This window comes from Psammomys obesus, unplaced genomic scaffold (assembly GCF_907164565.1).
Source record: "Psammomys obesus unplaced genomic scaffold, mPsaObe1.curated_primary_1811, whole genome shotgun sequence".
Classification (NCBI taxonomy): Eukaryota; Metazoa; Chordata; class Mammalia; order Rodentia; family Muridae; genus Psammomys; species Psammomys obesus.
In genome coordinates this window covers 14,609,645-14,622,669 of record NW_026585895.1, presented here as the reverse complement: position 1 = coordinate 14,622,669, position 13,025 = coordinate 14,609,645, and the positions used below count along the sequence as shown (strand labels likewise).

Below are 13,025 nucleotides of genomic sequence, written 5' to 3'. Positions count from 1 at the left end.
TGAGTTTGAGGCCAGCCTGGTCTACTGAGTGAGTCTAGGATGGTCATGATTGTTACACAAAGAAACCCTGTCTTGAAAAAAAATTCCAACTTCTCATCTTAGCTGGACATAGTCTCACCTTTTATCCCAGCACTTGAGAGGCAGAGGCAAGAGGATCTCTGTGAGTCAACGCCAGCCTGGTCTACACAGTGAGTTCCAGGACAGCCTGGGCTACATAATGAGAGCTGTCTCAAAAAAAAAAATGAAACAACAACAACAAAAAATCCCTCTGACTTCTGATCATAAGGGCTGAAGGAATCAGAGAATGACCAACTAATCTCTTGAAATCTGTGCCTAGAGGAACACAGTGTCTGTTCCTTGTGAGACAAAGTCTACATGTCTACTTTGACTTTAAAACTCTTGGCAATCCTCTTGCCTCTGCCTCCCAAACACTGAGATTACAACTGAGACATCACACCCTGCTCCAAACTGTTTTTAAAGAGAAGAAGAACAAACTGCAGAACTAGAAGCCAGGTGTGGATTTTTAAACTTGACCCGATAATCTAAGTTTGAAAAGGAACGAAGTATTTAAAATAATAATAATGATGATGATGATAATATAATGTTTCTAGAAGCTGACAATGGCTGGGCATGGTACACACCTGTAATCCCAGTAATAGGAAGGCAGAGGCAGGTGGATCACTGTGAGTTTGAGGCCAGCCTGGTCTACAAAGCAAGTCCAGGGCAGCCAGAGCTACACAGAGAAACCCTGTCTCAAAAAGAAGAAGCTGAGAACAGTGTAAAAGTAAAGTCTAACATTTAAATTTCACCTTTTCAGTCTGCTGAACAACCACTGAGGCTATCTTATCAAGCAGCTCAGTGCTGAGGTAGTTACTTTTGGTAAGAAAAGTTGCAATCTTTGCAGCGTTGGTATGATCAATTTTGTCCACAAAACGCTGTAGAGCAGCAACTGAGTCTTCAACAAACGTTTCCTGAAGCCATTCTCTTTTCAAAGACTTCAGCCCCTCCCACAGCAGGTCCAAGCTGCTGCTTTGCTGTAACTGATGACGGCCCCAGTGATCTAGTTTTTGCAGGAGGTGCAGTTGCTTTCTAGTAGTGCTGGCCAAGTACAGGTGGTCATTCTGAATCCACCGCAGGAGTGATGCCACCAACTCACTCAGCTCCCTGAAGTCACACTGTGGTATAACTGCTTCAATTCGGGAGACCACTGTTTCATTGAAGTGAGGAAGTGGAAGCATGGAAAGGGCAGAGACCAGAATAGAAATCTCACTGGGTATGACAGTAGTTTCCAAACGACTGTTGTATGAAGGGAAAAAGGGAAAAACAAAAAGAATATAAGGAACACACCAGCAACAATGAAAAACACCCAAAATACATGAAATAAAATAATGCTACACAACTGTATAATAGGTGAGGTCATCTTAGAAAGCTGCTTCACTGAAGACTAGTTCACAGGGGAGTCACGGGGGGTCACTAAGGAAAGGCTAAGGTGACAGAACCCTGCTTCAAACTTTCTAAAGCAAATTGAAACCACCATCAATGGGAAAGGAGAGGTTGCATCAGAACAGCACCCAGGCTGACCCTGGAGAGTCTGAGCTCGGCCTCTGCAGAGCCTTTGAGAGCCGCTGTGACTTTGAAGAGTCCCTGGCACAGGGTGAGCCTCAATAACGCCAATTCCCTTCTTAGTTACTGGAAATGCAACCTTGAAACACAGGCAGACAGATTCAAAACCTGACCTCACTCTTCCTTTTCTAAATCTGCACAGTAACTCTCCCACCATGAGAACAGTAATTTTTTTGTTTTGTTTTGTTTTGGGTTTTGTTTTTGTTTCTCGAGACAGGTTTTCTCTGTGTAGCCCTGGTTGTCCTGGACTCACTTTGTAGACCAGGCTAGCCTCGAACTCTCAGAGATCTATCTGCCTCTGCTTCTGGAGTGCTGGGATTAAAGGTGTGAGCCACCACCTCAAGAACAGTAATTCTTAAACAACAAATTAAGAATTGACTACTTAAAGGCACCTGTAGGTTAGAAGTGTAGAAGAAATTATTCAATTTACATTAAATTCAAAACTGAGTTGCTGTGATTTTATTATTTGTTGTCTTTGGAGTTCTGAAATCCTACCTAAAAAGAACAAAGAACACACACACACTCCACTGGCTGATGACTTGGAAAATAAGATAATCATAATATTTTATGCTAACCACGGTGCATTGGTAAAGCTGTGGTCGCTCACTATTAGTAAACTTAAAGATTAAAATTAGTAATACTTCATTTTAGCCTGATCAAATCAATGAAAAACTGAGTGACTTCCGAGTTAGAACACAGTGTTATAGATCCAGAGAAAACAAGGTAAATGAAACTATATGAAAAAATGCTTTCTTATTATTAGCACTATATATGTACCTTCAGTTGTTTAGTGACACTGGGAATCACATTCAGGGCTCATATATACTGGTACAGCACACTAGAGATCTTAGAACCTCTACAGATCTTAGAATACACATCTACAGATCTTAGAACCTCAGAATAAGAAACCATTCAATTTTGTCTAGAAAATCACAGCTACTTTATACACAACAAAACAAACATGGGTAATTTTTTGAAATCAAATACTAATTGAATATTTTATTTTTTAAATACTTAAATCTTACCTGAGAAGTAATTCTCTGAGTTTCACAAAAAGCTCCTTACTTTGGAAATGGAGAACAATCAGTGCTTGTGTTATCCTCAGCAGCTCTATCGATCTATAGCTATCCAGATGTTTATGCAGAACTGAAACAATTCTAAAGGAAACATGTTTTATAACCAAGTCACTCACTTATTTATTAAACAATCACTAGGCAGACATCATGTCACATGCTTCCTCTCTCTCTGTTGGGGATCTGTAATTGTCTCATTTTCTGTTCTTACAGAACTATCTCAAGATATTGATAGAAACATAAATAACTAAGATAAAGTAAAAGCAATCATGAAATATGAATTTGGAAAAGGGGAGAAAAGCATAGCTTTAGGGGCTGGAAAGATGACTTAGCAGTTAAGAGTACTGGCTGCTCTTACAAAGAACTTAAATTCAGTTCCCAGCACCCACATGGTGGCTCACAAGGATCTGTAACTCCAGTGCCAGGGGACCCAACAACCTCTTCTGGACTCGGCTGGCACCAGGCATGCACATAGTACAAATACATATATATAAGCCAAACACTCACACAATTTACATAGTATTTTTAAAGAAGAGCATAGCTTTACAAACAGAGAAAAGCTCACAGAGCAAGTATCTAATTGCACGTCCTATCGCCAACATCATTTTTTTCATCAGTTACTAACAATTAGCAACACTAATCTCATTTTCTTCCATAAATCTTCTGGCCCTCACAGGGATATGTTAAAAGCAATTGAAAGAAAAGGAGGAGGAGGTAAACATGGTGAGAAATGAGATGGCGGAACCTTCACTAAAGAGACATATAAATAAGGAAAATTAAGTATATGCAATTTGAATGTTTTTTTTTCCTTTTTAAATCTCATGTTTCCAATTAGCTAGTGTATGGCGTCACAGGCAACACTAGGCTAAGTCCACATGGAAGCTTCTGGAGACAGAGCCCTTGCTCTATGCACTGTGATGCTCTGCTTCAGTCTGACAGCAGCAGAAAGGTTAAAAACTACTGTAATCAACTCCATCCCTATCTTAAGATCTCAAATGGGAACATAAACAATGCCATAGGCAGTCATACCTTATTACTTCAAAACAATCAGACACAAGTATTTCTGTCAGAAAAAAATAAATAGATGCTTATGAATGACATCTAAACTTAGCACCACGAACTTCAAGAAAGATTACTTTTTAATCAAGTGTGCATTTCTGCTCTCCATAAGTTCCATTGCTCCCATCACTGTCAGCGCTTCCTGGCTGGTCAGTTCTTCTGACATCAATAGCATAGTTGATTTAAGCCTAGAAGCAAAAATATGTATTTTTTAATGTTAGAAAGCTGGCTTTCAATTTGTTTTAATTAACAGTTTTGGGGTAACAAATAGAAAACTACAGATCCCTTACTATGGAGGTCTTGGAAGCCCTGCTTAAGGGAAACTGCTCACTGCTCATCACACTAATCTACAGATTATTATAATTCCCGTGCTGAAGAAATGGCTGGACAGCTAAGAGTGTGCACTGTTCTTCAGAAGACCCGAGTTTGGTTCCCAGCATCCACTTCAGGTGGTTCAATCCCCTGGAACTCCAGCTCCTGGGAGTTACACCACTCTACGGAATTCTGAGGGCATCTGCACTGACATGTACACATACCCGCACATGTCTACACACAATAAAAAATATTTTTAAAAGACTACTAGAAGGGCTGGAAAGATGGCTCAGAGGTTAAGAGCACTGGCTGCTCTTCCAAAGGTCCTAAATTCGATTCCCAGAAACTACATGGTGGCTCACAACCATCTATAATGAGATCTGGTGCCCTCTTCTGGTGTGCAGGTGTACGTACAGGCAGAGTACTGTACACATAATAAATAAATAAATAAATATTTTTTACAAAGACTACTATAATTCTAAATATTCCATATACTTATTCTGAGCAAGAGAATCTCATGTGCTGCATAACTCTAGCCTCTAGCCTCATAGCCTAGGGAGAATCTAATGATATCTGTGTATTCATTTCATATCTATTCATCTAGCAATACCTAAATGTTTTAAATGGAACAAGATCTAATCAAAATATCTTAAATATTTCTATGTATATCATATACAACAAAGGTCAGGCATAGATCTATACTCCAGCTTTTTGGGAAACTGGAACAGAACTGCAAGTGTTCAGGACTTGCCTGAGACACTTAGTGAGCTTATTTCCAAATAAAAAGTAAAAAGAGAAGAGTGCTTGGCTAGTGTGTGCAGGCCCCTAGGTTCAACCCGCAGCACAGCAAAAAAATTCAAGTATATATTCCAAATATTCATCTATACCAATGGCCTATGAAAACAGAAATTCTTAAAAGAGATGAACCAGACCAAACTCACTCAAGCCTGGTGCTGTAGGGGTACCTGTTACCTAAGCGCTTTTGTTTTGTTTGGAGTTAGGGGGTAGGGGTTAAGCTCAGGCTGGTCTGGGACTCCCTGTGTAACCCAGGGTGGCCTCAAACTCACAATATTCCTCCCAAGGACTGAGATCACAGCCAGGCACCACTATATCCAATGAAATATGCTTTCTTTCTTTCTTTTTTTTTTTTATTACTGCCAATAGTCCTCTGTTTCAATATAGCTAAGTTACACATTTTTTGTAAAATCGTTTTTAATAACAGAACCTTTTGTTCTAGAATTGAACTAAACACTTGTAATATATATTTCATCAATGTTGCTTTTCTTAGGGCTTTTATTTTTGGTGATAAAACATCATGACCAAAAGCAACTTGAGAATTTTGGTAGTGAATGTGATGAAATCATGTGTGTAAAGTGACTGCTTAGAATACTACAGCCTGCACTCCTCTGTTGGGTCAGGAGTCTTACACCTCTGTGCAAACCCAGGAAGGACTAACCAAAATATTTAGGTGAGGTCCCTACATGTATCTTGGTTCATTCTTTAGAACACACCAGGAGTCTAAAAGTTGGAAATGTAAATGAAAGCTTGAGGAATCAAAGAACAAGGTAAAACAGATTAGTTGCTCTTCCATAGACCAGTGGGTGATTTTGATGACTTCCAGAGTTCTGAGGGGAACCAGCATGAAGAATCCAACATGAGAAGTAAAGCGTTTTAGAGTAAGCTTACTGTTTCTTTATTTCAGGTCCTGCCATCGGTCCCAATGAGGCAAACAATTTGGCGAAGCTTGAGTGATGAGCAGTTGAAGGGATCATCTCAGCCAGCCGCCTTCGAGCCACTTCAACAAATTCAAAGCTGTAGAACTGCAGGGACTGATACAGACTGAAAATTTTACTGATGGACTCCAAATCAAGATGGCTCATATCGCTTATAAACACTTTATTACACCTCTCTAACAGTGGGTAATAACTATATCTGACATTGCGAAGAAACAGTACTATCCTTCTTGCAGTGTTGACCTTGGAAGACTCTACAGTGTCAAAAAGAAGTTCTGTTTTGTTCAAAAGCCGTTCTTGGAAACAGTGTGATATTAAAGAGGAAATGCTGACCATCAAGACAGACAAGGCCCTGAAGGAGAAAAAAAAGATACACAGATTTATACTACTAACAAAATGATCAATACTAAATTAAATGACTAGATATGGCAAGAAAGTGCCGAGCATAGCGGTTTATGCCATAAATTGTCTCATTCATTTATTTATTTTCTTTTTCCTAGCACCATGAGAAATAGTCGTCTGGCTCTGCCCTGGGAATGTCATGTTTCCTGCTGCCACATGCTAAGATGTGACAGGTGGCTGGGGACATGACAGACAAACTTGGCAAGTTAAAAATCTTAGATACTTCAGAGATCTCAACAATAACAAGTAGCTTTTGCTATCGCTGTTTTACAGATGAAAGGTGACAGGGATAAAGTTATAATGATGGCTGACACATCTCTAGCTGCACCCAAAGCCAGCGTCTTTACCCCCAAGAAGGCCCCCAAATAGAAGTACCTTAAGTCCTGTATAGTTTCCAAGTTCCTATTTACAATATCAGCTATTTTTCCCATTAATGGACTAAGATATAAATTCTGATCAGCCAGGCAATTGGAAAATATTGACAGCACATTCATATTAAACCTATTAAAAGAAATGCAAGTAAGATCATTAGTATCAATAAGAACACATGACACAGTTATAAAATAAAAAGTAACAAAAATGACAACATTACTTGATACAAGATGGACAGCATGTGCCCAGCGAGTACAAGGCCTTGGGTTTGTGTTTCATACTCAACATTACAACAAAACAAAACAGATGGGGTGTAAATCTGGGAGAAATAAGGGTATGCTTTGAGGGGTATATTTTGAATATACTCAAAACACACTGTATGAAATTCTTGAAGAACACACACATTACATTAAAAAAAAAATAAAAATTTCCAAGATGAGTTGATTATTTGTGGAGGAATTTTAATTCAGAACATGGCTACTCTGGCAAGAGATCACATCCAAAGACCTTCTAGGTCTGTGTGACCCAGCTGGAATACAAACACACCTTTAATCCAGGAGACAGAGGCAAGCAGATCTGAGTTCAAGGCCAGCCTGGTACAGAACAAGTATCAGGTAAAGAAAAGCTTAGGTTTAAAACTTAGGTCCAAATTAAAGGCATGTGTTATCAGTGAAGGTAAAGTTAGTTTGTAGAAGGAAGCACCCATGTTTAAACGTGATGTCTAATTGAGTGGAAGAAACAGTGATGAATCAGAGAAAAACTTGACAGAATAGGATATGCCCAAATCTCACAAGAGGAAAGGGAAGCTACTTAAGGGCCAATGTGGGGGGGGGGGGGGGGGGTAGGGAGTGAGAGGAGAGAGGCAGTTTAACCAAGATGGTAATAAAAAGACAGGCTGCAGAGAGAAAACCCGGGTGGAGACAGAATACAGAAGGAGCCAGAGAATGAGGAGTCAGAAGATTAGAACAGATTGCTTGAATCAGTTTGAGGCCAAGCAGAGGAATTCAGAGGCTGAGAGCAAAGCAAGATTGAATAAATCAGCTGGGAGAGGAATTTGAGCCAGAACAACTGAGTTGAACCAACTAGCCCAGAGCTCAAACAGAAGAAGAAAGGGTGAGCTTATTTGGCAGTAATTCTCAGAGGATGCAAACATTTTAGGCCTAGGTTAGCAGACAGAGGTTAGAAGCTTCCAGGACTAGGCCTAGGTTAGCAGATGCAGTAATCCTCAAGACAACTGAAACAAGAGAATAAAAGTTCCTTTTATAATTATTTATTATTATGAAAGCACCAAATGATGACATTTTTAAAGTCCAGTAGTTTAGAAACATTTAACAGAGAATCATTCAAAAGTATTTGAATTTTACTTACTGACTTTTGAGGTAACATGGAATACCAACTTATTTGCATATTAGCAAATATAAGCTCTATGAACACTTTTAGAATTTAAGGATAGGAAAAATGACCCAATCTCTTCAAGTGAACAGCAAGACAAAAATGAAGTGTTCTACACCTGGGTGCGTCCCTTTCCCTCTCTTCTCCATTTTGTTAGTTCTGGAGCTGTGGAGCTTGCACACACCTCGGCAAGCCCGCCATCATGAAGCTCCATTCCCAGTACCTGGCTTTGATTTGTTGTTATGGTTTGTTTACTAAAAGCATCAACGTGGAGGCTGGAGAAATGGCTCAGTGGTATACACTGCTGTTTCAGAGAACCCAGGTTGGCTGCCTAACAGTCACCAGGTGCCTCACAACTAGCTGTAACCCCAGCTCCAGGGATCCAACACCCTCCTCTGGCCTCTCTGCAGACACACATGTGCACGTATCCCCCCGCCCGACACACACATGGACAAATAAAAATTTTTTTTTTCCAAGACAGGGTTTTCTCTGTGTAGCCTTGGCTGTCCTGGATTCTCTTTGTACACTAGGCTGGCCTCGAACTCACAGAGATCTGCCTGCCTCTGCCTCGACAAGTGCTGAGATTCCAGGCTTGCGCCACTGGGCCTGCTACAAAAGAAACCAAAAAAAAAAAAAAAAAAAAAAAATCTATTTTAAGCATAAGGAAGTTCACAGCAGCACAACACGTAACAGCCAGAACTGCAGTTAATCCACGAATTTCTTTCCAACGTAGTACGTAACTTCCACATAGCCACAGAACTACATAAACCAGAGCAATGAAATGAGGGGCCACTGACTCACACATAACGGAGGGATCCTCAAACACACTGAGAAACTAGATACAAGGGTCTGACCCTTATATAGGCTATTTTAAAAACAAAACAAAAAAACAACTGATTTTTGGTATGAGGAGTGAAGATGCTTTTGCAGGCCAGCAAGTTGAGTCAGTGAGTGAGAGCTTGATGGCCTGAGTTGCATCCCCAGAACCCACATGGAAGAGAACACAACTGCTCAAAGTTGTTCTGACCTCCACGTGCAACCAGGGACCCATGCACGCCCCACCCTTTCCACCACCCCTGCAAATGAAAAATCAGTACACACCAGGATTAAAAAAACAACCAAGAAGTCAAGATCCCTCTGGGCTAACAAAGCGAACTTGAGACTGTAAAGAGAGTTTCTGGGAAGTGGTGACCTTGTCTGTGCGATTGCTTTTGAGGCAAGGTCTTCCTCTGCAGTCCTGAAGAGCCTGGGATTCCTAGGTAGTCTAGGCTGGCCTAGACCTCATAAAAGCCTCTTGCCTCAGACCTTCCCAGCGCTGGGATTGTAAGGACGAACTGCCTGGCATGATATTGTGTGCATGTGTGTATGTGTGCGCGTGTGTTAGAGGACAACCTGTGGGAATCGGTTCTCTACTTCCACCATGCAGGTAGGGTTCATGGACTCAGCCCAGATGATCAGGCTTAGGGACAGATATCGTCATCTATCACAGCGCAGCTTGCGTGTCCCCGTCCGTGGTTGTTTTCAGAATCCTCCATCTCTCTCCTACTGTGAGTTTTCAAATTCCCTTGACTTCCATTTGCCTCACGCCACGGGCAGTTGCTTTTGGCTATCAGAGTCCCAGGCAGGAAATCCAGAAAACTGCCTAAAGTAATTATTGCCTCAGCAATGTATGTAGAGGGCGTGCTGGATATTCACACGAATACCCTGAACAGGGTTCACCTTTTTGTTGACGTGATTACGGTCACACAAAAATGCAACCACATAGTTGAGAAAGCACGTTCGCACAATCCTGGCAACAGCAGTGGAGCTGAAGCTTGTTTACTTTCTTTTCTGGGTGAAGTCAAAATTTCCTGACAGCAGTGTAAAACAAGCTAAGACTTAAAGGTGAAAGTCCACAGGAACGGCTATAGGAGCAGAAGCTCAGTCCACCCTGCGGTCCCTGCCTGCTCACAGAAAGGGAGCGGCAGAGAGTCTGGGATGCTCAGCAGTGCTACAGATGCCTTTTTTCTCCTTTCACAGCTCTTGCAATCGAGGGGTGTTGTGTTGTTGTTTCTCCTTCTTTATTCAGTGTGCACGGGTGTTTTGTCGGCCTGTGTGCCTGTGCATCTTGTGTGGCACCTGTGCCCGCAGAGGCCAGCAGAAAGCTCTTGGAAACCGGAGTAACAAGATGGTTGTGAGCTGCCATCCGGGTGCTGGGAACCAACTGCCAGGCCACCTCTCCAGCTCCCAAATTTACGTTAACTTCTTTGCTTTATGTAAAGTCGCTAAGAATCTCCTGTTTCTGAAGCAGAACTCTTGAAAAGTCAAAGCAACCGGTTCACTGCTGCCTGCGCCCCTACCCCACTCACATTTCATGAATATGTATGTGGAAAAGTAGCCTAAACCCTGCTGAAACCTGAAGGAACTCCTGAAACACTTGCCTTTCTGTACTGAAGAAAGGAAATTCTTTATACAGCTAAAAACCCTCAAACAGGCCAGGTGTGGTGGCACACACCTCTGAACCCAGCACTTGGAAGGCAGAAACAGGCAGATCGAGTTCAAGGTCAGCCTGGTCTACGGAGTTCCAAGACAAGCAGGAACTACACAGAAAAACTGTCTCAGGAAAAACAAAACAAACCCTCAAACTAATTGATTTTATATATATATATATGTGTGTGTGTGTGTGTGTGTGTGTGTGTGTGTGTGTGTGTGTGTGTTTGAGACAGGGCTTCATGTATATCTGGCTAGCTGAGGCTAGCCTCAAACATGCTACAAAGTCAAGGATGATCTTGAGTTTCTGGTCTTCCAGCCTCCAGTTCTAGAGTGTATGACCACAGTGGTTTAATGTGCTGCTAGGGATGGGATCCTGGGCCTCACACATTCTATCAACTAATCTGCATCCCCAGGCCCAGCACATTTTTTTTCCTGAAAAGTTGTCCTTTTCCTGTCGTTCATTTTGATGCCCTCCCACAGAACACTGAACAGCACTTGCCTTTCCAGTCTTTTCCACCCTTCTGTAACCAGTGCTTCCACTAGCGGGTGATGGGCTTCAACAGCAAACCTCAATGAAAAAGAAGGGAAAGTAACTTTTAATTGTGAAAGCCAAGAGACCACAAACAGATCAAGACAGAACTCAGGAACTGCTGGCTTGCTGGCAGACATTAATCTGAGGAGTAACTACTGACCTGTTTGTCTTCATTGCCTTCAGCCAAACACACTTCTCTAACATGCCACAATCAACCCGTCTCCCACAATGAAAGCTTGCCATTTCTACTTTCCAGTTTTCAAAAACCGTATTACTATCAAAAAGCCTTAAAATACTGCATTATCAAAAAAAACAAAAACAAACAAACAAAAAAAAACCTATCTTCTGGAAGGAAGGTTTTTCCATTTTAAAAAGACTCTTAGAAAATTAAAATACGAACGATAATTGTTTCTATAAGATTGAAAAACAACTTACTGTCTTACTCTGTACAGCACGTCCACCAGGGTGACATCGGTCATTGCTTGGACATGATTTGTCGCTACATTGCAAAGGGTAAGAAAATGCGGGTGGTTTCTAACATACTCAGTATTCTTTTCCACGTTGCCCTTCTGCTTCTGAAACTGCCACAGCACGTTAAACGCACAACCCACTTGCTGTTGCGAAAGCGTGGCAGTATTTCTTTCAAGGAGCTGGAACACTTGTTCTTCATCCGTACAGTTCCGTATCTGAATAATTAATGACTCACAACTCAAGGGGCGGAACTGAAACGCTCTCCACGAGAGTTGAGATATGCCTCGGAGTCGGAACATATTTATAACGGACGGGTCTCCAAGGGTTTATTTTCCTTTGTTAGCACGATTTTTTCTTTGGTTAAAAAGAAGGCCGTCTGCAGCTAGAAGTCAGGTATAACGTGATGGTATAAAAATTGGCTTTCATTCCTGTGTTTTAGTTCCATCCTGATGTCTCCAAATCCATTCCAACAGATTCTGTAAAACCTTGGTTCACCTTGGTTATTATCTCATTAATATCAAATTAATTCACCAAATTCAAATTTCAAGTAACCAGGATTTTTTTTTTTTTTTTCTTTTCTTGTTCGGACTACAGACTTTGTTCTTGGTCTGGACCACCTAGTTTTGATCCAAAATGAAACACCCGGGGGGTGGGGAGGGAGAGGAGAGGAAAGTTTCTTCCTGCCCCGAATTTTAAATTGTTTCTTTTCAATTCTGACCACAAAAGCGGCAGAAGAAAACAGAATCAAAACTGGGTTGCTGTTATTATTTTTAAGACTATGTGCTTGCTTGTTGGTGGAGACAGGGTCTCATCATGTAGCCCAGTCTACGAGGGACTGATTACAAAAAGGTGACCTTGGGGAAACCATTTAACTGAAGCGGAGGCCTTGGGAGTGGGTCAGGATAGGAAGTGCGGTGAGCTGGTGTTGGGCGCACTGCCCCGCGCTGCACAGGTGACAGGTACCGGTGTGCCTGGACGCGGGAGAGCCCGCCCTGGGCCACCGAGGCCTCCACCTCCGCAGAAGGGAACGGCGCTCTGGGCCGCACCGCAAACACGCACGGGACCGCGGATGCTAAGCGTCCAGGGCGGAACCCTGCGGGGTGCGGAAGGCAGAGCCACTGGCCAACCACGAGTCCTTCCCTACACGCCCGCCGCGGACCCGACAGGGCTGCTCAGAAGGCAGGGGTCGCTCATCCAGGGCCCCAGGAGCAGCAACGGAAGGCTGAGGTCTCTCGCTCACCCGTCCCGTCCAAGGGTGTTTAGCCTTTCCTGGAGAAACGTCTTTCCGTAAGAGTGAGTATCCCAGAGCGGAAAAAACGCGCGGCCCCAGGGACCGCGTGCACTATAAAGCCTCGCACTACAAGTCCCAGAAGGGACCGCGAGAGGCACGGGCGGGTCAGGCGCGCGCAGGGAATTCTGGCCTTGGTAGTTTCGTTCTCACAGGCTGAGCTGTTCTGTTTGGAGAAGTCTCGTCGGGACTGGGGGATAGGGGGATGGAAGGTATTAAACGCATCTCTACTACGAAGATGTTTCCCAGTTCCTGAACACTGACATATTTGTAATGTGCACTACAAAAATTCTTTT

At 42.4% G+C, this 13,025-nt stretch overlaps 1 protein-coding gene across 2 annotated transcripts in view; it reads right to left on the bottom strand.

Moving 5' to 3' along the window:
- The window catches only part of Fastkd1 (FAST kinase domains 1), a 28,339-nt gene extending 15,575 nt beyond the window's left edge, over window positions 1–12,764 (bottom strand). For both annotated transcript variants that reach the window (XM_055600798.1, XM_055600799.1), the window contains exons 1-7: window positions 11,406–12,764; window positions 10,938–11,006; window positions 6,578–6,703; window positions 5,754–6,152; window positions 3,833–3,943; window positions 2,649–2,780; window positions 810–1,296 (exon numbers count right to left, since the gene is read on the bottom strand). In XM_055600798.1, the coding sequence (XP_055456773.1) occupies window positions 810–1,296; window positions 2,649–2,780; window positions 3,833–3,943; window positions 5,754–6,152; window positions 6,578–6,703; window positions 10,938–11,006; window positions 11,406–11,740 (1,659 nt within the window). In that variant the 5' untranslated portion in view covers window positions 11,741–12,764. The remainder of the gene's footprint in view (window positions 1–809; window positions 1,297–2,648; window positions 2,781–3,832; window positions 3,944–5,753; window positions 6,153–6,577; window positions 6,704–10,937; window positions 11,007–11,405) is intronic.
- Between the last annotated feature and the right edge of the window lie 261 nt (window positions 12,765–13,025).